The following is a 27,748-nucleotide window of genomic DNA, read 5'->3' on the forward strand; positions in this document are numbered from 1 at the left end:
TGCCTTGTCTGGCATTGCTTCTGGCTATTATCTAGCTCGGCAGCAGGCGGCCTCTATTGCTATCCGGCCCGTCAGACTTGAGGCAAAGAGGCAAGGTGAAGCGGGATTCAATCGCAGTTTTTTTTCTCTCTTCTTTTTGTCCTCTCAAGCTCAGACCATTCAGGGACACTAGCAAGCCATGGCACGCCATCGTCTTGAATCGCGGCCGAACTAAGATGGATGCTACCCACTTGGTGTGCAACGGAAGAGGGAGGGGGTCTCAGGCTGGACGGGCCGTACGCTGGGCGATCCCCTCGGAATCGAGCCACTTGGGAGCGGGAGGGAGGGTGTGAGTGGAGGATCGTCGCGGCACTCGCGGAGATATTGTCAAAGCCGAGTCGTCGGTCGTGGTGGGTAGAGTGAGAAAGAGACCCCTGTATCCCTGAACCCCCTCCGCGTTATTTCTTTGGCTGCTGTTTTTTCCTTTTTATTCCCCTCTTTGCTCACCATCCTTATCTGAGCAAATCCTGCGAGAATGGTACGAGTTCTGGAACCCCTCAACCCTGACCGGCCAGCCAGAATGCGCGTAGCAGCCTTCTTTGCGGAGTCGGGCTCTTGGCCTGCAGAACTGCACTTTCGGCGAACTGGCAGATCCCTGGTCGATTCTCGGGACCGGACCCAGGCGAGGGCATCTCTTTGGTGATGGTTCGCGTGGCAGCTTCCCAGAATCAGTCGTTTATTGATGTTATTGCTGTTGGTTCAGGGTTGGTTGGCTCAACTCTACCGGAATCATTCCATGTTGGTCGTTGCTTTTGCGCTTCGTTTGCGTTTCCCTTCAGGGTCAAGCCTGTCCCAAGGTCCAAGGTCATATCTGTAGGCACATCTCTCCTCTCGTCCATGCTCGTGACGCAGCAGCCATCAGTATGCATCGTGCATCTTTCCACCATGGACGACGTCGACGACGACAGCACTCATTGTGAGGCAAGCCCCTTGCTGCCCTCAAACGACAACGACACCTCGAGATGGCCCATTCGCAGCCGGTGGACCGAGCTGTCGCTTATCTCGCGATACTCGCTGCCCCTCGTGGCAACATACCTGCTCCAATATTCCTTCAGCGTCATCACCACGTCCGCGGCGGGTCATCTGGGTCAGGATGATCTCGCCGCTGCAGCAATCGGCGTCACCACTATGAACATCTGTGGTCTGGCATTCTTTGAGGGCATGGCTACGGCTCTGGATACTCTGTGTGCCCAGGCATACGGCGCTGGGAACAAGCTGGGTGTTGGGCTTCATGTCCAGCGGATGCTCCTCCTCATGGCCCTCGCCACCATCCCAGTGGGCGCCCTCTGGCTGAGTTCTCCGGCGCTCCTGTCACTCGTTCTGAAGCAGGAGAATCTGGCAGTAAAAGCGGGCTCGTTCCTGCGTGTCAGCTTGATCGGCCTACCGGGCTACGCGTCCTTCGAGGCAGGCAAGCGGTTCTTGCAGTCCCAGGGGGACTTTGACACGGGAATGCTCATCCTCGTCATTTGTGCCCCCGTCAACGCGCTCCTGGCTTGGCTCTTTGCGTTCCGTCTCGGCATGGGCCTAGAGGGCGCCGCTCTCGGCGCCGCCCTGGCCAACGACCTCCGTCCGGTGCTTCTTCTCCTGTGCATCGCCTTCAAGAGGTCCTCTCACCAGTGTTGGCCCGGGCTTTCGTGTCGCGCGTTTCGCGGCTGGGGCCCCATGGTTCGACTGTCGGCCGCTGGATCAGCAGTGACCCTTGCAGAGTGGGCAGCGTTCGAGGTTCTAACGTTCAGCACGTCCTACCTGAGCACCATGCACCTCGGTGCACAGACGATCTTGACTACCACGTCGGTTGTAATGTGGCATATTCCTTTTTCCTTTAGCGTCGGTGTCAGTACCAGAATCGGCCATCTTATTGGTGCAGGCCTAGTGTCTGCCGCCAGGAGAGTGGCCGTCTTATACTCGATGCTTTTTGTGGGAATTGGACTCTTGGATGCCATTGTTCTTTTCTCACTGAGGAACTACATACCCTACGTCTACTCGGCAGATCCTGAAATCCGCGACCTGGTCTCGAGAACCATGCTCTCGGTCGCCTGCTTCCAGGTGTTTGACGCCATCATCTGCGGATGCAATGGTGTACTCCGCGGCCTAGCAAGAACCTCATTCGCCGCCTGGGTAGTCTTCTTTGTCAACTATCTAGGCGCTGTGCCTCTTGCCATGTGGCTCGAACTGGGTCCTGCGGGCATGGGTTTGGACGGTGTGTGGACAGGCCTGGGGACAGGGCTCGTCGTTATTGCTTGCATAGAAGTGACCTACATGATCAGCATTGATTGGCGGAGGTGTGTCGATAATGTTAAATGTAGAGAAGAATAATAGACAGCCACCTGGCTAATATCAAGTCGATCAATACAACAACACCTTTGAATCGCATACTGACAGTTGTTTCGATATTCTTGGGGGGCACTCACGGGCCTCTGGAAACAAAACCATGTATATCCGGTCGGCCAACGCGCTTGAGCGCCTAACTGATTGAGGCTCTGACCGTTGAGAGTGCCATGGCTCGTTAATGGTCGTTACCCATGTCATGTCATTTCGTTGGGAGGACAACAGCCAACCATACATCGTGCTCAAACGTCTTTTCGGCTTCCACAAATCAGATGATATATAACGTGCAAAACCCCTTTTTCATGCTTCACCACGTGCAGGGATCTCACACAATTTTTCTCGCTTGCTAGTAATGAGTCAAATCTCAACTCAAGCCTTCAGCTGTCGTCTGCGCATCCTTCCGGCCTTGGCTTCCGGCCTTGGCGCGCATTACTCCAGATCTTATCACAGCTTTTATTTCGTCTCATGCACTTACCCCTTGATATGGAACGCAAAGACCAAATCAGGCCAATGATGACCTTGCTGTTGCCTTCTCGGCACGGTGGAGCGTGGTCTCATCGGTAAATCTCGACGACATATCGGAACAGGGGAGGAATCCTCCGAACCTTGAGGGCGGAATGCCACGTTTGAGCCAATGATACTGGTAGTCTAGACCTGTCATATCGTCGTAAGTGGATGGCACTTACAACAGCCGCGATCGCTCCGAACCAAGACGAAGCGACGCGACGCCAACTAACGTTAGTTCCTGTTAGGAGCCAAAGTTCCCGCGTTATTGAGCTAGCTAGTGTTCTTTCCGAGAAGCGAGCACACACGTAAGGATTTGTAATGATAAGCTGCATCACCCAAGAGCTCACGTTAGCGGGGAACAGCCGGGGAAAAGTCAGACCTCGTAATTCTGCCTAATATGGCCAAGACTCAGTCGTTGACGGGAACATATGATATGCCATCTTACCTGGGTACTCATTTATTTACATACTTAGCATAAAGGCTAGACAAATAATTGTAAGAGGTTGGATGAAAACCCGAGATTACCTTGCAGTGTTTTCACGGACAATAAGACTGCCATTAAGCATATTCGGGAAGCTATATACGGGTTTGTTAAGAAGAGCTAACCTTGCTTTGCCCACAATGGCATGTCACACACGAGGTTGGTCTGCCAAATAACCATCCACATTTTAATAGTCACCGAGACGCAGGTCCAAAAAGGAGCCGGACAAGTCATAGTTGAAATTTATGCGTGGTGGCCAAGATCCCGCAGGTTCGAGTCAACTTGTGTAGGGTTGGGGGAGACCAATGAGATACGTTAACCACAAATTCCAACCAAACGGCGCCAGCAATAACAAGGATAAACCAAGGCCTTTCTGACTGTACATGCCACCTTGCAGAGAATGGGTTAGTGCCGGGTAAAATGTCAAGGCTCATCACTCATATCAGCCTTGCTCGTGTCATCCCACAACAGTTGGTTAAATATCATGGTCTTCCCATTCTCAGTTAGCCAGACATCCTTACCCTAGAACTAGGAAGTAGTCTGCGTCGGACTTTAGGGAGGTAGATCCGAGAGCCAACCCAATTAGAATAAGGAGGACTCCATCCTTCCCAACTAGCCACACTATGCCGGTATGGGATACCGCAAGTCAAGGCGGCTGCGATGGCTTGAGGGGTTTAGAGGCACCTGAGGTAGACACTACGCTCTTAATGTGGGCAAAGGTACTTGATGGTAGATTGAAGATCACACCTGGGATGAATCCTCCAATGGACTCACGTAGAAACGGCGTCGAGTAAACCTGTGCTTGCCATTGACTAGAGATTCTTAGATGACCATAACGCTCTAACAGACCATCTAAATGGGAATGTAAATATACCACACGGGAAAAAGGCATAGAAGGTGGTCATGTGTTAGCTGTAGTGATTCTTTGTGAGTCTCAAATCGTTCAGCGTGTTGCAGGGTCGGGCTTGATTGATGTTGTCCGGCTTGAGCTGAAGGGCGAATTGTTTCAGGGCACACGTTATCTGGGTCGGATGAGCATCCTCTCTTCCTCTGGGTCCCAAACAGCACTCGGATCAGGGCAACGACGAGCTTCATACTCATAATAGGCTTTTGCAGCTCTGATGGCCCTTTTGTCGTGTACAATTCAGGCCCATATTTCTGATCAGGCTCTTGTTCGGAATGCAATACACTCACTGCTAGGTTTACGCCCTTTGCTCAGAGCCTGAAAAACTCGGTGGAGTTGACGTACCAGGCATGATTTGTCTACAGCAGTTCGCAGGAATACGAAGAACTACATGAAAAGCAAAACTGTTTCATGTCTTGTACTACACATCATCGACGCCACATTAATTGGGTTCTTTTTGACAACGAATGGGGTTTTCGATTTGCTATTCGAACACATGGCTTGGCGCAATTGGCTAGCATCGTATTTGTTTTGATGATTTTGTTCCGAGTCCCGATTCGCTTGGGTTCTTATTCTCCATTGAGTAAAACATCTCCGAAGGCAGGGTGTTGAATCCTAACTTGTGGGAGGGTGGAGACGCTATGACAACAGAGAAGCCGTGCACGGCGTTTGACAGGCAGCCCACGACTTGAAGGATCGCCGGGTAGCATCACTAGTGGTTTAGATCCTGTGAGCCGAAACTCTGTTAGATGCTGCCGAGGGAGGAAAAGTGAAGGTAGGGCATGTAGGTCTGGCATACCTAGAGGGGTACGTTACGAAGTAAAGAGTGGTTCCAAACGCTGCAAATTTTACCACGAGATCCAAATTATTAGCCTAGCTCTCGCGAATACGCGGACCTTCTTCCAGATTGCGCATCTCCCGTCTCCAGAGATAAGTATTATCCCGGCTCCTACGGTAAGCACTTAGCCGGGGAACAGGGTTCCAGGGAGCAAAGTGCTCCGCTTCCAATCTCACCTTGATACACTCATCTCGTAACGAGATTCCTGAAATTAAGTCGCTCAAGCGTCAAGCAAAGTTCACACCATCGATGGTGCGACTGCTGCAAACGGCCCTGTGTGCCGAGAAGGATCAGCCTAAAAATTGAGCAGGCCTTGGCAGAGCCCAATTATGGGCCCTCGGAAGATTTCCCAGGAGTTTGCTCAGGCTGGCACTGATCGTTCTGAGGTTTCTCACTTTGTCCGTGCCTTTCGAGCGTGGGTTCTACTTGCTGCCAGGATCACTAGCTTATGGCAATACAGGCCATTACCAGGTGTATCACCAAGAACGATGGAGTTCGATATTCCTACCCCCCATGCATCTATCACATCAGAATCACTATAAATTCTTGACCTGGGTATAGAAATCTGGGGTAAGTTGAGAAGGATTTGCGTGCCATTCCCCAGCTAGGATTGGCAACTTCCATCTTGGTCTACTGAACTCCGTTGAGGGCAATGCAGGCGAGTACAAAGGAGACTCCATAGATTGCCAAACTCACCGTTAAAATTAAGACGCCAAAATATATAACGAGCATTACCAAAGACCCTCTTAGGAAAATGGTGACTATGGGAACCAAAACGGAGTGCCGGCGCAGTGCAGTCAACACACCTCCTATCACCTGCCAGGGCACTTAGCGGAACTGGGACAGGAATAGGACCCAAGGAAAGTGATCTGAAACGAAGAAAAGAACAGGTGGCAAGATAGGATTCTCCTCAAGCCATCCCCAACCAGGTTTGTCATCTTCGAAACTGGGTTCAGTTTGATAGAAACACTTTTCCAAGGCCAGCTGCGTGGTCAGACAGCCAAACCGCCAATGACCTACGTATGATGGCTTGTGAAGGTACCGGATATGTTTATTGCAGATTCCACACCGTCTGGAGCTGCATGGGGAGCATTCTATTCGTGTTAAAGAAGCTTCTCCCGGATTGGGCTCTTACTGTTGTAGTACCTCATCCACAGAGAGCTTGAACAGCTAGGCTGATCGCAGCTCACCAAGGTTAACTAGCCCGAGTTACCGAATTCTTAACTGGACTAAAAAACATACCGCGTGCCCGGACCTTGGTATAACGAGTGCACACGACTCTTGAATGTCAAGGTCGTCGAGCGCCTCTTCCCTCCAATACTCCTATTCTTGGTAGTCAATCTCCCACTGTCTCTTCCTTTCGTCCCAAGTCTCCCGCTTCCTTGCTCTCTTGAAAATTGTCTCTTGCCTCCTCCATTGTTTTTTCACAGGGTTACCTCTGCGATCTAAACGTCGCAGTTGTTAGTTCACCGAGTTCTAGTCAGTTGTGGCTTCTTGAATTGTCCCCGACTCTTGTTCAAAGAGTTTGTTGATTTCTGCTTGACGAGCCGCTTCTTGGGCTCTCAGCTGTCTCCAATATTCAAGCTCTCTGTATCTGCAGGCCACCCAGGTTCTCAGAAAAAGGAAAAATAGCTGCAGGTAATACCAGAACTTGATAAATAATCATTCAAGATCAGAACTTCGTTGGTTCCCCAGGGCTTGAGACACTGTCGCGTCGCGGATGCTTCGACCTTCGGCGAGGTCCTTCTGTACCTTGAGATGCCTATGTCGCTTGAGACACATCTTTGAAAGTAACTTCAGGTATCCCTCCTGTCATTCGGGACGCCAGTGTACTTGTCTCCCAGACCTTTCATCTCGCAGGAAAATTTAGCGACGTCAAGTATATATATTTCGCGTCCTCGGCCCTCCTCTTGAGAGCCCTTTGTTCCAGAAAGGGGTCCCAAGCACAAGGCTTTCGTAGAAATCCGTGCCACAGAGCTCTTGTAGTACCCATAACTGAGCCATGGTAGTTCCTTAAGCGCAAGTATCGCTAATCCGGTGAAAATATACTATACCGGGCAGGAGTTCTCCCTCACTGTGGCAAAGGCGCTTTTCCTAGCACCTGTGACGCCCAATCCTGCGACAGAGACAAATTGATCGCTCATGGTGACGAGTTTTTTTTTTTTTTTTTTTTTTTTTTTTCGTTTTTGACTGATGGAGGACAGGCATTGAGGCTGGATCAAGTTCTGTCAGAAACTCCTCGGGGCGTATGTGCATATGCGTTTGCCCCCTCCTTTCAAGCCGACCGGATGGCTGCTGCTGAGATCAATGGTTCAAATCACTCTGCATTAGACCGATAAATACGAGAAAAAGTGCAGTAATCTAGGCTGATGCAACCCAGCCGAAACGCCAAGTAACTTAAGAACGCCACTATTCAGTGTAACATTGGCGAGTTGTTGGAGGGGTTTACAGGCGCTGGCTAGTCTTCACACTGGGTGTCTGCAAGCCATTTCACACTCGTCATGGTGGTTCAGCTGGCCACTCGTCCACCAACACGAATGCCCTGTCAGGTCATACTGAGCGGCTAGGGTGAATCGAGCAGATATTCCCAGCCGGAGGCTAGCCTCCATGCTGTAAATAATGGATTATCTTTCGTGGTCTATTGGCTATTCTAATGCACACACACTAACTTAAGTCATAACTCTTCACGAACATACATGTTGTCGTCTAGGCAAAGATTGGGAACCTCAGGGTCAGTCTCGACCGCGGGGACGAGGCAATCAACCTGAATCTTTCTCAATCAGCAGATCTAGAGCAGTTTCGAGCGACTGTAGATATTAAAGCGGAGGATGGAGTGCCATCTTATGTCAATGGAGACGAGCCAATGCCGAAAGGAAAGGTGGAACCGGATGCAGCAGCAAAGGCTGGTGTTCAAGAAGGCATCAAGCATAAACACATGCATCCCAATTGATATCTTTTAACACAGGCAGGGCAAAATCTATACTCGCTATCATGGAGCGGACGGAAACCGGGAACAGCACCTTCATCACGCTCCTGACCGGCAGCGACGTCAAGATCGGCCATAACTTCTATGCCTGAAGTCACCTGCTTCAAGTTACGACACCTCTAACATCCCTATGCACTGTCTGTTATGCTACCGAGTGCCATTCAGTCGCCCTGGTTGACATTGCCGGCTTCGATGACACGTACCACTCTGACACCGAGGCCCTGACGGACGTGGCCTCCTTTTTCGCCCAGAGATACTCCAGAACTCTGGGACTGGGGGGGCATTATCTCTCCGTACAGAATCGTCGATAACCGTATGACTGGCAGCTTCGAGGAACCTACGCATGTTCCAGGCACTCTGTAGCAAAAAGGCAGATATGTCCCACGTCGTCATAGCCACTTCCTTGTGGGACACGCTCAACGGTGACCAAAGCGGCGGCATCGCAAGAGAGACCGAGCCTCGTTCTACTACTTGGGCCGACATTCTTTAATGTAGCCGCCAGATGTTCCGGCGTGATATTTCTGAGGGATAGGTGTTGCGCATCGTCAATCACATCCTGTTCTTGTTCGGCAACACGGTTCTTGAGGTCCAGCACGAGATGGTGGTCGGGGAACGGTCTCTCAACAAGACCCGCGCCGGTGAAAAGCCCCTCAAAGACCTGTCAGCGGAGATTGCAAAGCACGAGAAGAACCTTGCAGACATCAAAAGGAGCCACGAAGAGGCATTGCAGGCTGGTAAGCTGTAGCGAGAAGATGGCAGCTCTCCTCGCGAAGAAGGAAAGAGAGCACCGGGAGAAGCTCGAGCAACTAAACCGCGATAGGGACGATCGTATGAAGTCTCTCGAGCGAGACAATGCAAAGATGCAGGAAGATCAACCGTTGAAGCGGCAGCGCGCCGTCGCGGATCTTGAGCGGAAGGATAAGCAGCTGGAAAAGAAAGCGAGGCAGGAGAAGGCCCGGGTGCAAGCTCTCAAGAGCATGCGAGACATTTTCGACGCCAAGATCAAGGGGATGCAGTGCGATCGTGAAAAGAGAGACGCTGAGAGGGAGGCCAAGGTGAAGGAGGAGAGGGACATCAACCAGCTGCAGATAATGGCACTCGAGGCGAGCATCTCGCAGTATGAAAAGGACGCGGTGGACCTGGCCGTCCGGAAGAATAGGCCTGCGCTTGTGTCGGTCATGCAGGCTCTTGCGGGGGTGGGAGCCAAGAGTGGGAGCACGGCGATGATGACATCTGAGACGGGCTGGTTGACAAGTGCTGCGTCGACTTTCTAGGGCTTGAGATGGTAACTGGAGGATCATTCGCTTGAAAATACCTCATGGTGGTATTTCCGAAGAATGCAAGCGTCGTGTGACGGAGACTTACTCTGTCTTAGCTTGAGCTCTCTGACTCCCTTAGAAGTGAGAAAGGGTCGTGGCTGAGCCAACCATGGGACAAGGGCCACATCCGCTTCTTCCGCAAATCCTCAGGCGGGTCGGATATACACGATCAGACTACTCTCCTTTTCAAGCCAGAGGATCGACGAACTTAAGGGATTCTTAGACTGAGCGATGTTTATAAAACTGATAGTCCACTCGTGCGAGTCAGGAAGAAAGCATTTGGGTCAACAATGGCAGGGGCGATGGGGGTCCAATCCCAAATACCGTCATAGACAATATCCAAATCTTCCAAAGTCTCCCGGGTGACAGCTTTCCGAGTAACTATGATTGGCGAGAGGACTTCCCATCTTGTGGAGACGGAGAGATTCCATCCCGAGGAGGCAAGACCAGGACTTGAAGTCACTTCTGGATGTTTCGGGCCAGCGGAAGCTTGAGGGTAGACTTGAGGGGTCAGAAATTGAGAATCGCGAGTCTATGTTGATGCTCTCCAGCCTTTCAGATTAGAGGTGGCAATCAGAGCTTCCCCCGTGCAAGTGACTTCCTCATGTAAATGAGCGGTGAGAAGATCATCGATAGAAGGGAGCTTCGAGGCTACTAAATAAAAACTCAAAGGTCTCTACTCAGATCAACTTGAGACTAATCCAGGACTGAAATGATCTGAGAGGCAGCGGCAGTGCTCTAAGTGCTTCGTGGCATGATGATATTTACACGAGAACGGGACCGAGGTACACGTGAAGATTGAGGGTGTATTAAGAATATATGGCATCTAACAAGTTGGACCATACCAAGCAGAGAAGGCTCAAATGGCAAAATAATAGAGATGGCAGAAGATATATGGCGGGAATTGAATCTGGTACATGATGGACATTTACAGAACCTTATTTTGTGAGTCCCCCCCCCCCAATGATGCTACCGTCCGTCCGGTGCAGTAGGGGAAGAATTAAACTGAACGATAAACCATTGCTCGTTCTGTTGTGCTTTCCTTGTTGTGAAAGGGGAAAGCTTATCGGCGTTAGCCGCGCAACGGGGACATCGCATTGCACTCGGTGGCTGGTCAAGTGTAAGTTTGACGTCACCGCCACATCAGTTTTTATCGTGCAAGAATGGAATGTAGGGCCATATCGGATGGGATACAACTTGTGCCTGCGGCACGGCTCCTGCTCCTCCGGTTAGAGGTGGTTCCGAGCATCCCCTGCTATGGGCAACACGGTGATGAATTTGGAACAAACGGTCAACAGTAGCACCACCGGGGAACTCTAATCCCGTCTGAAAAAAGATCCACGCTATATTCTTTGACCGGAAAAGGCTCGGCACTACGCAGACACAGCCCTAAGCCAATACGATGGAGACGGCCAGCAAACCGAGCACAAGTCCAAGAGAAAGAGTGGGCTGGTCGCAAGATGGGACATTTAGGCCAGGAACGAAACTCCTCTCGTGTGGACCTCCTGTTCGCATCGAAGCTCGAGCACGTTGCCCGAGCTCGGTGGCATGGTGCGCCTCTCGTATAGCACAGCCCCTTCCCCTGGCTTGAGCTAGACTGTGGGGGAGATCCATCACGATCATCGGGATGAGATTAATTTCAAGGCCTGGGGTACATTGGTATAGGTTGAGAGTGATGCTTCATCCCTTAGTGGCAAACAGGTTTTACAATGCGGTGGTGCCAGGGGCTAGAGTCCTTCAAAGAGTCGAGCGTTCTGACGGACGATCATCAGGTGGCCGTACACGAAGAAGAAAGGATTCACGGGGGAATATGCAGAATGTGCTGCTGTTTCTTTTGTGGTTCTCCGGCAGGTGGGCCGGTAGATGGTGGCTTTGACTGACCTTGTAAGAGCCCCAGGGACCTGAGGTTCGTGGAGGCATTCCAAGACAGCACTCCCAAGACACGGGACATACTTGATATTCGCATTAGGTCCAAGAAGAAGCTTAAAACAACGACTCAGGGTAGTTTCCGATGGAACGGCGGTACACAGCTCGTGTGAGGAAGCCGTCGCACTTTGGTTCCATAAATGGATTCCCTGTCTCCCTTTTCATAGATGCAATTATAATGTCTCGACCAATGAAATGTTCCCTCCCCTTTTATCCTGATACTACAGTCATGTTTTGTTTGAGCGTTTGTGTCACGAAGGTGCATTTACATGTGGATGAACTCAGTCGTGTGATGCAGTGGCTGACCGGAAGTAAGAGTTGCAGCAACACCAACCAACAAAACGTCTCGATCTCGATCAAATGATGATTCTCCTTATTCGAGGCATGATACCTCCCGTCGTTTTGGGGAGAAAAAGTGACGCGTCGTACAGGGTACGTACGCCTACAGACGAGGCTTTTACGTTTAATCCTCGATTAGGCTGCCACCATTTCTATTGGATATGTCGTAGAAGACGCAACGGGCCAGCCGTAACGGTAGAGTGAGATCTGCAAACACAGCCATCTTCGGGCTTATATGACATGGGGAGAAAACGGATTTCTGACAGTTTGACAGAAACGCAGTCCGTGCTCGATTTGTCGAGTTCCACTGTGAAAAGCGTATGTTAGCGGAAGCGAGAGGATCAAACAAGAGACGCATCAAGGCGCAAATTTTTAGAGTTTCAGCGCTTGTTTCAATTCGCAAAAAGGAGAAGAGGCCTCTGTTATGAAATCAGGGGGCAGTGAGTACCCCTTTTGTATAGAGGCAACTGATGATTGACTGCGTAAAAAAGTGTCTGTTAGCGCCCGGGACGGCGTTATTATTAATAGCCGTGTTCACGTAAACGGTGCAGCCAATGCCACAGTCCCTTTTCGACTGCTCGCTAGTGGTCCTTTTGTTGCCGGTGGGGTGCGTTGGTGTCGAAACGGGGCACATTCTGCGCTGTCATCTCGGCCAGGTGAAACGGTCGCACAGGAAGCCTGAATGGGAAAGCTCAGACGGTGTTTCTGTTACGGAGGGTCTTTTTGGAAGTGGCCGATGGATGGATGGATGCCTAAGGTGTTGTTGGTTGAGAGCCGCAGCAATTTAATGCAGGAGTCGTCAGGGCGAGTCAGTTGGTGGCTTGAAGACGCCAATGATGGCGTTTTCTGACAAGCAATCTGCATCGGAGCATTGTCTTTATCCGTAACTCCGTGTTGTTGGTTGTGAAGAGCTGGCAGTGGTTTCGGCGCTAGCAGATTGCAATGAGGAACGTTGGCTGTGAGTGAAAGGGCGAAAGCGACCGTGTCGAGGCCAGATGAAACAGGACAGCACACAGCCTTGTGGAGCTATCGCCAGGGTCTTTATAGGTGACGAACATGGGAGGTCCTCGTAGAAGCGCAGCCAATAGACTATAGAGGATGTGAGTAACCGTGCTGTGGGAGTCAACATCCAACGTTTCGTGCCTCGTACTGATCTGATGCAACGTTGATCATGGGCAAATTAATTTAGGCATTTGCTCGGTGTGTTCTGTGGCTGCGGCTTAGCTTCTAGATGGAGAGCCCGTAGTCTAGCTGATTCCGGCGGGTTTGTGGCTGTCTGATGTGATGGGCCCAGGCGTAAAAAGGTCGTGTTAATGGGTCGAGTCAAGGCAAGCTGATGGGCAAATATCGACGCTATTAATAGCCCGATCCAGCACGTGCATCCCAAGACATGTTCTCCAAGTAAGCATTTGCCAAGTTGTAGCACAGGCTGCACAGCGTAAACAAGCATTGTAGAGTCGTGAACCGACATGCTGGAACCCTCTCTTGGCCTGCATCTAGAGTGGAAATGACAAACAAGCTCATGACAAGAGATCTTTAAAGAGCCAATTTTTCAAGGCTGCAGGCGGCGGGTACTTGGTCCGTTCCGTATCTGTCCAGGGGCCCATCAAGCATTTTGCTAGACGAATCTAGCGTCCGAAAGGCGGATCGGGAGCCCGGGAATCAGAAGTTTTGGCCAGGGACGGGTCTGGGCCATCTCGCATGTGAAGAGACTGTACGGAGCATCCAATCCCTGCGTGGCAACAGACCTGTCAGACCCACCTCGTATACGGTTGATGCGGTGGTGTCATGGTGGTGAGCCACCCAGTCCGTTCAGTCACTGCGTGCGTGCCTCTGAGGGACACGCTGTTGGTCCTTTTCTCTGCTGAAAGCCGAGCTCGATTGCCAATCTCCTGCATGATGTGACCTTTATACAAAAAGCTTGTCGGCCGCCCAGCTCTCTCCAGTTTCTTGTCCCGTCTTTTCTGGAACCTCGCACAAACACACTCGTTTTTTTAGCCACCGCGCATTTAATACGCCCATTCTTTTTCTTCTTCTTCAACATCGTTTTTCTCCGACCGATTGACACTTGCAGACATCTTCAAGCCGCCACCACCCCCAGTCGTCGAGATGAAGATGATGATGGACGAGGTGTTCCTCAGCCGGCTCAATCGGCGGAAAGGCGTTTTCATCGCCATGGGCCTGCTGGTTCTTTTCGGCTTGGCGATTCACATGTGGGGTTTCTACTTTGCCGAAGCCATCGAGGCTCTACCGTAAGTTTGACCCCGTCACCAACACGTCAGTGCACCCATTGACAGCTTCATCCGCAGAACATTCAAGGACCCAGCTTCAGAGCAGCCGCCTCAAAAGACCGCCCCGGTCCCAGCCCCGGATGACATGTCAGGATTGATGCACGCGCTGTGGAAGCCTTTTCTGCACGATCTTAATGAGACAAAATTCGTTTCCAAGGAGGGGTACAATTACGAGATTGCCAAGGACAACTACCGATGGAGGAAGCCGCTCGGCAAGAAGCTGCTCATTCTCGATGTCGACACTCGCGTGGATGAGGGAGTCGGTGCTATGATGAACACGTCCAAGTTGAACCCCAAGGAGATGGTTGGACGAACTGGTGGAATGATGAATCACTACCTCTATGGTATGTCGCCTCAATTCACTCAAGAACCCCCTCACTGACAGCATCAGCCATGATTCACGGCTACGATTATCGATTCATTCGAGCCCCTAACTACTCTGACCGACATGGCACATGGGTCAAGGTGCCCATGATCCAGGAAGCCCTCAAGACGCACGAGTTTGTCGTCTTCCTCGACGCCGATGCCGTCTTCATGTATCCCCACATGCCCTTCGAGTGGCTCATGTCCCTCTGGAACATCACCGAAAACACCCTCGTCGCCATGGCCAGCGATCCCGACTCCCCCCGCAACCGCGACCACAAGGGCAAGCCCATGTGGAACACTGGTTTCGTCGTCGCCCGCCAGAGCGAGCGCACCCAGGAGCTCTTCACCAACTGGGAGGCCTGTCCCACCGAGAAGAAGTACGACGGATGCAAGAAGTGGGCAAAGGATTGGGCGCACGAACAGGCTGCATTTGCCAACTACGTTCGCTACGATTACGATTCCGACGAGGAGCTTCGACCTATTCCCTGCATGGACGGCAACGGTGCCCCGTACATTGGCGACAAGTCTTGCGGAGGTGTCTTTGTGAGGCATCACTGGTTCCACAAGGATTACCCCGTTGGCGACCTTCACCAGGCCATCCTCGAGGCGTTTGTGAACCGCCTGCACGACGGTTTTCACCAGGACAAGAAGAAGACGTTCCTGGATGCGAGCAACAAGAGCTACCCTCTGAACCGGTTACAGGTTTAAGGGAGTTTTTTCTCGTGATTTTTTCAAAGCGAACAAATAGATATAGAGAGCGTATGTACAATAATGATAGACTAATGAACATTTTCAAGCCATCATCATCAACTGAATTGGCATTTACTATCCTGCTCCTTGAATTGAATGTGGTTTGCTGTTCCCGATGGTGGCTTAAGCCTCACACGCACCGACTGCATCATCTCCCCCATGTCTCGTCTAGCATCGTTTCTGTTTTACGTAAGTGACGTTTTCTGGAACTTTTTGTCCGATAAGATCATCACTCAATAATCCTCCTGAATTGCGCGCCTCACTCGTTAATCCTGTGCAGCCAAACCTCCTGCTCGGCACGGGCGCTGTACGTGCTCGCCCCCAGAATGTCCCTCATCTGCTGCACGCCCGTAAACATGATTTGCCTGGCCACGAACCACCGGATGCCCTCGTGGCAGGGGGGACTTGTCAGGCTGCCCTGGTAGGTCCAGAACTCGTTAAAGTAAAGCACGCTCTCGAGCGCCAGCCGATGGTTCAGCTCTGCCGGTTCCGTGATATCCGTCTCGTTGAAGCCGATCATGGGCGGCAGCTGGGCTAGAAACTGGTTGTCCCGATTACCGGGGTCGAGGCGGATGGCTAAGACGGCTCGCTCGTGGCCTTTGGCGTCAACGTGGACGAGATGCAGCTCCGCCTTGGACCGATCTCCTCCCACGGAATGATCTGCCGGGGCGTGGATGTGCCAGCCCTTGAGATAGACAGTCTCGTTGTCGAATGAGAAGGATGGGTTCTGGTCCCATACACCATCCTCGTGCGTCACGGTAAAGGCCGGGCCGTAACCCCAGTTGTAAAAGTTACCCGCCACGCTATCAGGATAGTTGAACTCGGGGATGTGGTTCAGCGACAGCCCATTGTTGAGGCTCAGGGCAATGGGCGACTGCTGTGTGCCGGTCTGGCAGAGGGCATAATCTGCATCAGGGGTGTCAGAAACACGCTTGCTAGCCGAGCTGCCGAGGGGGAAGAAGGGGTCTACCAACCAGGATTGAGGCGGCCCCAGTTAAAGGACGCCTCGTATGCCCAATCCGTGTCCCCTGGCGCCGCCCGGGGACTGACATGCCGTTTCCTGTTGACGAGCTGTTGGTGATTCTCGTGTAGGGCGCATGAGAGTGTGGCAGTGACATGCACCGCTGTCGCAAGGAGATGGAGGCCGCGCATCTTGGTTGGGTGTTATTTAGGCTTGTGTAGAAAGTGGGTTCTAGATGGAGATGATTGAGATGTTCCACTTTCTCGTCCCCAGGAAACGACGAGGTTTATAACTTTTGCTCTACGTAGCTGCTCTAGCAAGAAACAATCTCTGTTCAACCAGCATAATGTCACTGCCAAGACAGAGGCGCAGTTGAAGCGTCGTCGGCAGAGGCTTTCAACGCTTGCGAGAGAATGGGATCGACAAAGGGCGAGCTCGTGGCTGGGAGCCAAAGTTACAGGGGGTTTTCGCGCCGAGTCGTCACCCCACAAGGCTACCCTTTGACAAGCCAACAGTGCGCATGAAGCTGCTCCATTGTGCCCCTGGCGAACAAGGCATTTTACTTGCCCACGTGCTCTCTCTGCTGTTCAGTCTCGGCAAAAACGGCCTGTTTTTCCATCGTCTGGCTGTGGAGGGTAAACTCTGCGTTGGCCCTGTCAGGGGCTCGTATCGCAAATGAGTCGCTGAAACGGTCGAGTCTGGACCGTTTTGAGTCTTTAATTACGCTCCGACGGTAAATGCCCTCCGCTGATTCGCCGACGTGTAGAAAAAAGGGGCCTGGGTAAAATGAGATTGAAGAGAGATCTTCCCAGTCCAAGCTCTCTCGCCAGGCTAGCCTGTTTACCCACTCAGTCTCGGCGATACCCAACACAACGGGCGCAGCGCTTCCTCTAGCGGTTGGCGATGCTGCGACGGCTTGGCAATAACTCTATCGTCTCGTTTCAATCATCAAAGCCACTGGGGAAACGTCAGCTTCTCAACTAGACTAGTCACGTTTACAACGGTCGAGGGTCTTGGCGCGTTACATAGACGTGTCTTGGCGGTCCCGAATGTCAGAAACTAGGCAGACCCAAGACACGGCAGTTGTCCGCAGATGCCGTGTCGGGACTGGCTGCTCAACATGGGAGAGACTAGACTACCGTTGCCAAGCATCTAGATAGTCAAACTTCAACAGGAAGGTGTAGACTTTCCAAGGCATCGACCCGGCTCAGCCTGGCTTGGCGAGTGAATTTCCAAGGCTGTGGTCGTGGCGGAGTCACGAGAGTTCAAACCGTTGTTAACCTTCAACTGAATTTCTAGCTTGATGAGGACTCTTTTGTCTTGATGCATTGCTTGGCACGCTCGACACAGTTGCGAGTTCATGGTTTACGCAGTCATGAGCCACCGACCTGCGCGACTTTTCCTGCTTGGCCTCGTTCACTCTTGGCGGCGTCGGCGAGAGTACTACACTGGGTAAGCTGGTCGGGCTACTAGTCTCGGCAGTTGAAATTCCAGGAATGAGTCTTTGGAATATCGGGCGGAGCATGGGAAGACAAGCTGAACTCTTTGTTAGCGCTCACTCAAGGCAGACCTTGTGACTCTGCTTGCCAGAAAAGACTGCCACGTTGATCTCGACGCCTCCCCAAATCATGCTGAGGGCAATTTCGCTTTGGAATTCTCTCGTATTGGGGTCATAGTGGATAGCTTGGATCAGTATAAAGACTGACGCAATACAGACTCTTTGCCGGTCAGCAGATGCAGGCGGTAGCAAGAAGAGAGGATGCATACATGATTCCAGACGTAAAAAGGCCAACCACGGCGAGCTTTTTGGACCATGGCAGATGCATCTTTGCTACTTCAATGACAGGCAAGATCAAGATGATGCAGTCCATCAAACAGTGGATGAGGATCGTGCAAAAGAAAAACGTTGATGGTTTTACCAAACAACGGGCTTGCGTAATGGTCTTGTTCCAGTATGCCCGGACCGGAACACAGTGGAATATCACCATGAATGTCCGGATGGTGAACCAAATAGACACAGCGGCGATGAGGACGAGAATGGGTATGCGGATCGAGGTGTAGCGGAAGATGCGCCAGTAGAAGGACAGGATTGCCAGCTTTGATGCGGCTATCGATGCGGCGTAGAGGAGCTCTGTAACCCAGAGGAGGAATCTCGACTTCTCCCTTATCATATCTGCGTAAGCCTGGTCTGGTATGCCACTGAGCGACTGGCCAAGCATATAACGAGCAGCCCCTGCGGTTGTCAGCGAGACACACGGAATTGATTCGCCCGCTCATACAAAAGATAGTGACGGAGTTGTAGCCCGAAACAAGTGCCTGCATACATCAGTCACTAGAAGCACATTCTCAAAGGACGAACTCACCCATGCCACACAAGCTAGGTAATCGTCAAACCATAGCTTCATCCTCGTCATCCTCCGGGCCTTGAGACGGAGGAGCAGCGCGATGGTTGCAGCGGCCCACGTGACCGATATTGCGACGTAAACATTGACCTGTAGCCCGGCCATGGGAAGCTAATGTTTACGAGACTCCAATAGTCCCGGAACTCATGATGAAAGGTGCACTGAGCAAGGGACGTGGGTCGTCGTAGGAAAACTCAGGCAGCATGACGACAGAATTTATCAAGAGAGCACAAGGTTATGTGGTGAGGGGAAATCCGGGATTACAAGAAGGCGAGCTATGCTTTGTTGAGGGTAGTGAGGTTGGGGTGACAAGCCAATGCCCACCATCTCGGAGCGGATCATCCATGTGCGGTGTCAGGGACAATAGTCCGGCTTGGGTTTCGATACACTTATCAATCTTATAATTGGCCTGCTATTGTCTTGGTATTGCTCTATTGATATGCTGGCGAATAGCCACGCTCTTCTAGTAACCGTTCCCTTTCTATAGCCCGCTATATTAAGCATGCTCATAAACAACAATTTCTAGGTACTCAAAGTTATAAATACATACGACTAGAATGAAAACAGAAGGAGGTTCAAATGCAATCACCCTCTAAAACCGCCCTCCCCCAAGCCCAACACAACTTCCCTGCCTTATTCACTCACCCTCTTCAGCACCTGCTGCGTAATCGCGTTCTCCACGCTCACCACCTTTCCGTCAACAACCTCAAAGACAAACTCATCCAGCGAGTCCCAGAATCCAACATCAAACCACGTCTGGCATCCGTTGTCGAACATGCCTTCACCTCCTTCGACCTCGGCTCGTGGGCTGATGGGCTTGATCTGGGCAACTGAGCGGAATGCGATACGTCGAGTGTCACCAGACGAAGACTTTTCCTCTGTCTCGGGACCGAGGGGATAGAGGCGGATTGTTTGGCTGGCTGCAAGGATCGGATCAGCCCCAGGCAAGGTCAGGTTGGCTCGCCAGTCAACACCGTTGACATTCCACGACTCCAAGCCAAGTCCTGGGTGGCCCTTGTCGATAGTCAAGGTGAGGTTCGAGGTCGCGTCGGATTCATCAACAAAGACACCGGCGTAGTTGACACCGGCGTTCTCAACGGCGGCGTGTTCGGCAGCTGGCACGAATACGGTTCCCACAACGTCGCGGAGGGGGATACGGTCAGAAACAGCAGTAGGACCAGCCACAAGCACGGAGAATCCAATTTCATGGTCGGGCGACAGGGCAAAGACAGCAGCGTAGCCAGCATTTCCACCAAGCTTGGTGTACAGGTCAGAAACGCGGGTGCGGTTGGAGCCGGGAGTGACTGGCAGCGTGAGGCGGTTGATCTCCCAGGGTGCCCCGACGGCGTATGTCAGGGATGCAGTGCCACCGAGGGGCTTCAGCCACTGTCGCGTCGTACGCGGGGAGAGGAGCTGGGATTCGAGGATGGAAACACCGAGTCTTCGAAGATCGGCTGCGCTGGCGTAGATGCCACCTGAACTGTGCAATATGTTAGCATCTAATCAGAAATATGAGATGAGGAGGGCATACGGAGCGGTGACTTGGTTATCAAAGCCCCACGAAGACTCGGCCGGTGAGCCTGGGAGAATCAGAGCATTGACATCATGGTCGTTGGGCTCGAATGTGGTGGAGCTGTTGAGTCCGAGAGGGGCAGCAAGGGCAGCCTGGATCGCATCATTGTAGGTAAGTCCGGTAATTCGTTGCAACACAACTCCGAGAAGGGCGAATCCAGCATCTGAATAGAGGGAGGCTCGGAATGGAAGAGCGACAGGATGCTTCTTGTCCTTCATGATAGCGAGGAAGTCTGATTGTGTTATTATACGTCAACCAAGCAACTAGAGCATGCCACATACCTTCAGTGGTGCAACCCTTGGATGAACCATGACACGTAACAGCCTCCAGGGCTAGATGAGGTTAGCTGTGTTGAGGCAACCCCAAGTTGAACAACTTACGAACTCCTCCGGTACCTCCCTGCTGCGCAGCAAGAGTGCCAACAGTGACATCTTCCCACTTGATCTTGCTCAGAGGGTCGCTTCCCGCATTTCCAAGAAGTTCCGGCACGTAGAAAGTGACAGGATGGTTGAAAATCTCCAGACCAGCGTGGGCCAAGATGGAGTAGACGGTATAGATCTTGGAAACACTTCCAATACGAAATATTGTTCCGTCATCGAGCTCGCCCGTAGTCAAGGTACTCTTCAGTTCCTTTCCGGTATGGTAATAGCTATAGAGGGATTCGTTGGTCGCAGTCGAGAAGACGTCGATGGCGAAGGCGGTTTGGGTGTCGTTCAAGACACCAGCATCAAAGAGGGCCTCGATGGCTTTAGGGAATGCGGACTTGGCGTCTTTAAAGGCTTTGTTTCTTGAAAGGTCGAAGCCTGAAGGGAGCACGGGGCCGAGAATAGGGCATTCTTCAGTCGGGAGGCTCTGCCCAAGGGAGCTCAAAGCAAGGGAGAGTAGTGACAAGGAAAAGGTCCTCATGGCGGCACCAAGAAAGTAAGAAAAAGGATTTGATAGGATTTGGAGCTCTGCGGCTTGATAGAGTACATCTTTTCAGAATCAGCGGTGGCGCCTACTTATATCCAAGGATTCATGCCGTGTCAGTTGAAGTTGTTCATGACGATGGCCTGCACCCTTGTCGTGGCTCATCTGGTGTTACTGGCCGCCGAGAAACGACGCTTATCCCTTTCTGGAGCGTTGTGCCGCTGGGGATTGTTCCGAAATCCGGACTCCGGGCTTCGGATTTACTTTCGGCGCAGCTGAGCAGGCCGTTCCCTATGCGATTTGGTGCCTATTGATGCCATTTGTCTTATGGTATTTCCTGAATGAAGCCCCTGCATAGTTATATACTTTTCCTGATCCAGGTCCGGTTGAATACCTAATGCTGTTTGCTCTACTTGTTGGTACCTAGGTACCAAGCGGTTCCGGAGCTGGCGGCCGCTGGTCACGTGAGTGATTTGATGCGTTCGCCTCTCAGGATCTGGAGTCACCAGCAATAGATTAGCTCCTAAAGCGCCACAGAAACTCCTATCCATCTTCAATTTCAAGAATATGATGCGTAGAAGCCAAGTCCACTGCAGAGACACGCCTCTGGTCGCTCAGGGAAATACCAGGGCTGAGATCGGCTTTGCGTCATCAGCGCTCCGAAACTCCAGATTGGGTAAAGCGCTGACTTGAAGACCTCTTCATTTCGGCGACTGCGCCTTAAGACAATGCAGCCATTGGCCCAGTTTCTGTGGCACAGGGCTGGGGCTGTGCAAAAAGCGCGGGAGGATGGGGATTACTGTGGGGGATCGCCCTCTTGGCTGTTTCGTGCGAATTCCGTGTCAGCCACGACGGACGCAGTTGGTTTGGGTGATGCAGAGATGCTTACATATAGTCTTGAAATGAACATGTTATGTGACCGTAATACTAGGGCTTATTAGGTATGTATGTATGTCGGTTACCAAATTCTGCCCTTCTTCAGCATTGTGGGGGTTTATGAATAAGTGGTCGCCATCAAATTGTGAACCAAGGACGTAAGCAATTGAACTCAACTTTCCACCTTCAATGATGAGGAAGCCTTTGTCCGTCAATTCAGGGATTGACACTTGGAAAGATGTAGCTACCCAACTCATATAGAACTGTTAGCTTTTTGAATACACTTTTCTAATGCCTATTAGGGCTGTGAATTCGAGTTTCCCACGATAGTGTGAAGTGAGTTATCCTACCCTGCACCAACATCACACACGCGGGGTAAGAAAAAAGCGAGACACTGACAAGGCCTAGTCATTGTGAGAAGTCAGCTCTATTTTGTCACCCTGTGACCGCGTCGCGTCGCGTCGAGAGAACAATATCTTGACGTCATGGATATCAACGCAAGCTCTCATCAACTGTAGTAAAGGCGTGATTCTTTTTCATTCACAATCAAGAGTGCGCAAATCTTCTCTATTGATCATGTCAATGTCAATCCTGCGTGGCATCCTCATCTGCGAATACATCCTGGGAGGGCTACCTCGCCTCACCTCTTGGCCACTCACCTCCCTCCATGCAAAGGTTCATCGCAAGTCACAGCTTACGGCGCCTTACCTCTACCCCGTCTCCCCGTTTTGCCAGCAAAATCAGGTCAAATGGCACATGTCTTATGTGGGAGCTCTCATGCTCTTGGAGGCCTTGCTCCTCACACTTCCCCAGACCCAACACAGCCTTGCAACACTCTTCATGAACGCCTTTCTTACGGGAGCTGGATGGTGGAGTCAGATGAAAGCTGGACTGCCATATTGGCTTCCTATCACCAATTTCTTCCTGGGAGGCCTCATATTCATGATGGGCATGTGAGAAACAACAACAACAACAACATCTTATTATTCTATAATATCCAGCTCTTTGCTGGTCTTGAGAGAAAAGGAGAGTGGAGATGCTATTAAGGTAGCAGACCTCAAGAAACAGGTCAGACTGGGGAATTAATCGCGCATATCAACCTGAAAAGAGCTCCGCCGGGCGGCGGACTCAGCACAGAGCCGCCCCCTGCTTCCAGTGGGTGACGTCAAAATCAGGGTAAGGGAAGGCAGTGATGTTAATCAGCTCAGACAGGGGAGTCACCTTGCCGTGAGCGGGAAAGACGCTAAGAGAACGGTCAGTTCTACATGCTATATAATGCCTTGTTCAATACTCACATAGCATCGCGGCTCAGGCCATCAGTGAGGATCTGGTTCAACCACTGTCGCATCAGACCCTGGTTGGAGATCTCGGCATCCAATCCTGCCTCCCAAGCATCGGCCTCAAAAGCGACCATCGTAGAGTTGGCCGTGGGACATCTCTCGGTGATGGTGACATATGACCAATCAGCGGCATGGACAGCCTGCTGCTCCCAGTTGAACCATGCCTGGATCTTGTTGTCACGGTGGACATAGGGGTGGGTTTGGCTATGTCACATTAGTTGTGGCTCCTTGTTGAGTGGCCTCTCACTCACTTGAAGGTGACGAAAGTCGCACCGGGGATGCTAGACCAGTAGTCGACGGCCATCTCGGGCACGATGAGCTTGGCGCCAGCAGCGACGTAATCGGCGGTTCCTCCGGCGTGATCACCGTGGTGGTGGGTAGGCTAGATCTCGTCAATGGACTGCCCCGTAATAACCAACCGTGCTATTGCTTACCGCGACGTGAGTGATGGGCTTCTTCAAGTTCTCAGTAACCCACTGCATCACAGCCTTGCTCCATTGAGGGGGTGCATCGCACACAATAACCTCGTTCTCAAACTCAATGACCAGTTGCTTGACACCCATCTCGTCACCATCGTCGACAATGGCCCAGTGAACGTAAGGAAAATCCTTCAGCGGAGTCTCGACCTGGAGGTTCTCAATGCTGGCATTCTTGAAGGCGGTTCCGAGCATGTTGGTGTTGAACTCGGTAACAACCCCATCCAGGACACCGGGAATTTTCTTTGGCCCAGTCTTGGGGGCAAAGCTCTTCTCCTCATCGATACCGTCAAAGAAACCCTTTGGAAACTTGGGGTTGAGAGTGACCTCTTCAATGATAAAGTCTTCGAGCACCTGGTTGAGGTTCTGGGTGGTCGAGTTGTAGATGGTCTGCACGAGGTGGGGGAATTGAATGCCCTTGACCTTCTTGTAGTCGGAGAGGTAGAGGTCCTTAGTGGACTCGCCATAGATGGGGTGCTGCTCGGCTGTGCGGATGATGTAGGGGACCTTGGACTTGGGGTCGAGAATGACGGTGATCTCGCGGCTGGGATCATGGACTATCGATAGTTAGTACTGTTGATGTTGGAGTAGGACATTATCCTACCAGCTGGGAACTCAATTCCGTTGATATCAACCGTGATGGCTGAAATCGACTTGGTATCTCTCATCTACAAGTAGTTAGCAACCCAGTCGATTGGAATGCAGTAAAACTTACGCGATAGATCAGATGGGGCGAGAACATCTGAGCCTGCACGATAAGGTTGTAGGTCAGGGCAGCTTCGATAATTAGCCACCATACAAACGGTAGGGCAGAAGAGCCATACAATCAGTGTAACCCGGGGCAAGCTCCTGAGGGAGGTAAATCTGGTTGTTCCCCTTGACATAGCAAGCAAATCCATCCTTGCCTTCATTCACAACTAGTGAAAAAGCAAGAGGCTTGAGCTCCTGCGATCCCCAATGCCAATGGTCTAGACCGTTAGCGTATAGTCGCGACTGAGTAAGTGCCGGACTTACTTGAAGGAACAAGATGGCGGTCGATCCGCTGCTCTAGGAACCCCTGGTCCACTCTGAAGGAAATATTCTGTGACCCAGAGGTTGCAACGTAGGTGTCGGCACGCGTGAGCTCGTAGCTCTGCATAAGGCTGCGGGAGCGGAAGATTCTAAAATATTTAGTGCAAGGGTCGGCGGTTTCAGGGATGAGTGGCGTACCGTGGGGAGTGGTAGGTCAGCCCCTTGATTTCTCCAATCTTGTCTTCGCCTCCAAGTGCCTCAAGAGCTTCATTAATAAGATCTTGAGGAGAGCACGATGCCTTGGGCAAGGCGGTTGCGCTCACCACAGAGGCAAGGCCCAGGAGAGTTGTCAGGAGTTGCCTGACAGCCATTGTTGAAGTTGAAAGACAAAGAGAGTGAATTCAAGGTACAAGATGCTGATCGGTGTCGATTGAGGTACTGGTTGACATTCTTCTAGAACGTCTTATATACAAGCAACTCTTGATTCTATTTCTGGGTTTGACGAATTTACGTTGCAACACATCTGGTCTCGACTCGTCCATCTTACGAGCGGTAGTTGTCTCGTCCCTTTTTCCGTGCATATATGATGACAAACTCTTCATCAGATTACCAACAACCCTCTCCCAGCATAAAAAACAAGTCCAATTCAGAGCTCAGCCTCATCCTGATGACGTCCATTATCGCGAGGACAGACTGATCATGTTGCGCGTCCTAAGTGGTCAGCACTAAAGAGATTGATCGACGTATCCACTAGCTTTATTTAAGGTTACCATACTTAGTAATCTTTGCGGTTAGTCTGCCGTGGCGTAAATTAGCATCGGTGGGCGGTTCGTTATTAAAGGCCGCGCTCCGTTCTGAAAAAGCGTGTTTGGGACGTCGAGAGCGGCCTTGATTCCTTGGCCGCTACCGCATTTTCTTGTCCCCTTGTAACAAAAGCCAAGTACATACCATGAGCCCTTCAGGAGAGAGCGCGGTGGAGACGCGCCTTAACCGCACCTGCGAGGTATTCTCGTCTCCTTGTAGTGGAAGTCGTTAGCTAATGCATTTGTTAGGGGTGTAGGAGGCGGAAGATTAAGTGCATTCCAGACCCCTCCGAGACGGACCTGTTGTCCAAGAGATGCACTCGATGCACCAAGCTGGACCTTGACTGTGTGTTCCACGCTCCTGCGACAAAGAGGAGACGAAGACGCAACGAGACGCGGATTCGCGAGCTTGAGCAGAAGCTTGAGGAGGTTCAGCGATCTGTTGCGAGAGAGCAGAGAGCGGAACTTTGGACCCCTTCGACTTCGGAAGCTTCGACGACTCCGGCAAGCGCCAATGAACAATTGCTGGCTCCCAGTCGAATTCCGGCCACATCCCCAGCACGCCCCGTGTCCCACGAGATCCCCGACCAACTGCCTGCCAAGGAGGACCCCATTGCTCGGGGAATTATCGATGAATCACTAGCTGAAGAGCTGTGTGTTCAATTCTGCACTGAGCTCCTACCGCGATACCCCCTGATTCTACCCCCGGTTCCCCTCTCTTGGCGCGCCCTGCAACGGCATCGCCCAGCGCTCTTCCGGGCGATGTTGGCAACGGCTTCCAGCAGTTTCAAACCGAGTCTCTGGAAATCATTATTCCAAGATGCGGAGAGATATGTCATGGAGCAGGCCATGATATTTGGTCGGAAATCGCTCGATCTCATCCAGGCAGCGTTGGTTCTCGCGACCTGGAGTCATCCTCCAGATAGGTTCCAAGACCTCAATTTTGGCCAGTTTGTCAATATTGCGGCGACTATGGTGATTGACTTGCGGTCTTCGAATGATAAGCGGTATCAAATTCCGTCCTCTGATAGCGAGGCTGCACAGACTGGGGAGTATCTTGAGGCCGCGAGAACGTTTTCTGCTTGCTACCTGCTCTGCTCCAGGTACGGATTGATTACCCCCTCGCACGAACGAGCTGTAAACTAACCTCCATTTTTAGTATTGCAATGGCGTTTCGTCGACCAAATACCCTTCGTTGGGGATCGTGGGTCAGGGACTGCACAAATATCCTGGATCCTCGGCCCATCGCCCACATTGGCGACCGTCGCCTCGCAGCATGGATTAGACTGCAGAGGCTCGCCGAAGAGAGCCTCACGATGGTTGGATTAGACGAGGGCTCATCGATCAACTTTTCAGACGCACGCACTCGTATCATTCTCAAGGGAGGTTTCGAGCGAGTCAAGGAATGGAGGCAAAATCTCCCCGACGACATCATGACTGGTAAGACGAGCTGCTCACTCTTTGACTTCGGCTAACAGTAGTAGAAACCCTTGAAATACATCACTACATGATCCTCCTCAACTTTTGTGAACCCGGTCTCTACGACAACCACGAACTCCAAGACTTTCGACCACCGTACGCCATCCACACGTTGCCCTCCACAGACGTCTTTACACGAGACTCGCCGCAGTTTGTCGACGCACGGATAGAGTGTCTAGACATTGCACACAACCTCATCAACATGTTCCTCCGCCTCGCGGGTGACGGCCTACGGCAAGTGCCTGTGATTGTGTTTACGAGAATGATGTACGCGGTTGTTGTCATCATCAAGCTAGAGGTGTTTAACAGGCCTTCTTCTGAGGTGGGATACATGTCGAAGGGGGATCATATGTCTGCGATAGACATGCTTCGTCGCATACTTGCGTGTCTCGCGACTGCAGCTGATGGATCGCGGTTCCGTGTTCCAGCCACGTTCCATGCCGTGCTTCAGAGGCTGTTGAGTCGATGTGGAGAGAGTTTCTCGCGCCTACATATGGGGCAGGATGAAATAATAGAACCCTTGATGAACCTCCAAGTCGACGAGTCAAGACACGAACGATCCATCACTCCTCCCGCCATTTCGAGACCACCGGCACCAGATCATCAAGCATTTGCTATTGACCCCGCGCTTCACAACATGGAGGTTCCTTCATTCCAGGATCCATCGATCTCATTCAACGATTTGTTTCAAAGTGCCCCGGATGATGCCGCGGCCATGATGTTCTGGAATAGTTTCCTCGGGGATGGGTATTTCCCGATGAACCCCGAGCAAGGAGGATGTGATAATGGCATGATACACTACTAGCATATATACTAAGGAGAAACGAATAGTCTATAATATTGA

The 27,748-nt window shown here is 51.6% G+C and overlaps 7 protein-coding genes across 7 annotated transcripts; 3 read left to right on the forward strand and 4 right to left on the reverse strand.

Moving 5' to 3' along the window:
* Window positions 1-669: 669 nt before the first annotated feature.
* NCS54_01337900 (Hypothetical protein) lies at window positions 670-2,355 on the forward strand (the record flags this gene model as incomplete). Its single annotated transcript, XM_053158575.1, has 1 exon — window positions 670-2,355. Exon 1 carries the CDS (start codon window positions 682-684, stop codon window positions 2,353-2,355), a length of 1,674 nt encoding a protein of 557 aa, XP_053014550.1. The 5' UTR covers window positions 670-681.
* An 11,421-nt stretch (window positions 2,356-13,776) lies between these two features.
* Window positions 13,777-15,032, forward strand: NCS54_01338000 (Nucleotid-trans domain-containing protein; the record flags this gene model as incomplete). Its single annotated transcript, XM_053158576.1, has 3 exons — window positions 13,777-13,919; window positions 13,977-14,302; window positions 14,350-15,032. 3 exons carry the CDS (start codon window positions 13,777-13,779, stop codon window positions 15,030-15,032), a joined length of 1,152 nt encoding a protein of 383 aa, XP_053014551.1.
* Window positions 15,033-15,333: 301 nt separating this feature from the next.
* On the reverse strand, window positions 15,334-16,226 carry NCS54_01338100 (Alpha-carbonic anhydrase domain-containing protein; the record flags this gene model as incomplete). Its single annotated transcript, XM_053158577.1, has 2 exons — window positions 15,334-15,980; window positions 16,049-16,226. The coding sequence occupies 2 exons, from the start codon at window positions 16,224-16,226 to the stop codon at window positions 15,334-15,336; spliced, it is 825 nt and encodes a 274-aa protein (XP_053014552.1).
* A 1,364-nt stretch (window positions 16,227-17,590) lies between these two features.
* NCS54_01338200 (Hypothetical protein) lies at window positions 17,591-18,542 on the reverse strand (the record flags this gene model as incomplete). The annotated part of the gene is made up of 4 exons (XM_053158578.1): window positions 17,591-17,753; window positions 17,803-18,268; window positions 18,315-18,351; window positions 18,399-18,542. 4 exons carry the CDS (start codon window positions 18,540-18,542, stop codon window positions 17,591-17,593), a joined length of 810 nt encoding a protein of 269 aa, XP_053014553.1.
* Window positions 18,543-19,070: 528 nt separating this feature from the next.
* On the reverse strand, window positions 19,071-20,916 carry NCS54_01338300 (Beta-lactamase domain-containing protein; the record flags this gene model as incomplete). The annotated part of the gene is made up of 4 exons (XM_053158579.1): window positions 19,071-19,917; window positions 19,969-20,242; window positions 20,292-20,342; window positions 20,391-20,916. 4 exons carry the CDS (start codon window positions 20,914-20,916, stop codon window positions 19,071-19,073), a joined length of 1,698 nt encoding a protein of 565 aa, XP_053014554.1.
* A 2,007-nt stretch (window positions 20,917-22,923) lies between these two features.
* On the reverse strand, window positions 22,924-24,993 carry NCS54_01338400 (Lactamase-B domain-containing protein; the record flags this gene model as incomplete). The annotated part of the gene is made up of 9 exons (XM_053158580.1): window positions 22,924-23,038; window positions 23,091-23,339; window positions 23,387-23,517; window positions 23,570-24,168; window positions 24,216-24,279; window positions 24,327-24,388; window positions 24,436-24,579; window positions 24,626-24,771; window positions 24,821-24,993. 9 exons carry the CDS (start codon window positions 24,991-24,993, stop codon window positions 22,924-22,926), a joined length of 1,683 nt encoding a protein of 560 aa, XP_053014555.1.
* A 578-nt stretch (window positions 24,994-25,571) lies between these two features.
* Window positions 25,572-27,709, forward strand: NCS54_01338500 (Zn(2)-C6 fungal-type domain-containing protein; the record flags this gene model as incomplete). The annotated part of the gene is made up of 4 exons (XM_053158581.1): window positions 25,572-25,625; window positions 25,675-26,528; window positions 26,585-26,865; window positions 26,910-27,709. The coding sequence occupies 4 exons, from the start codon at window positions 25,572-25,574 to the stop codon at window positions 27,707-27,709; spliced, it is 1,989 nt and encodes a 662-aa protein (XP_053014556.1).
* Window positions 27,710-27,748: the final 39 nt, after the last annotated feature.

Source organism: Fusarium falciforme, chromosome 11 (assembly GCF_026873545.1).
Source record: "Fusarium falciforme chromosome 11, complete sequence".
Classification (NCBI taxonomy): domain Eukaryota; kingdom Fungi; phylum Ascomycota; class Sordariomycetes; order Hypocreales; family Nectriaceae; genus Fusarium; species Fusarium falciforme.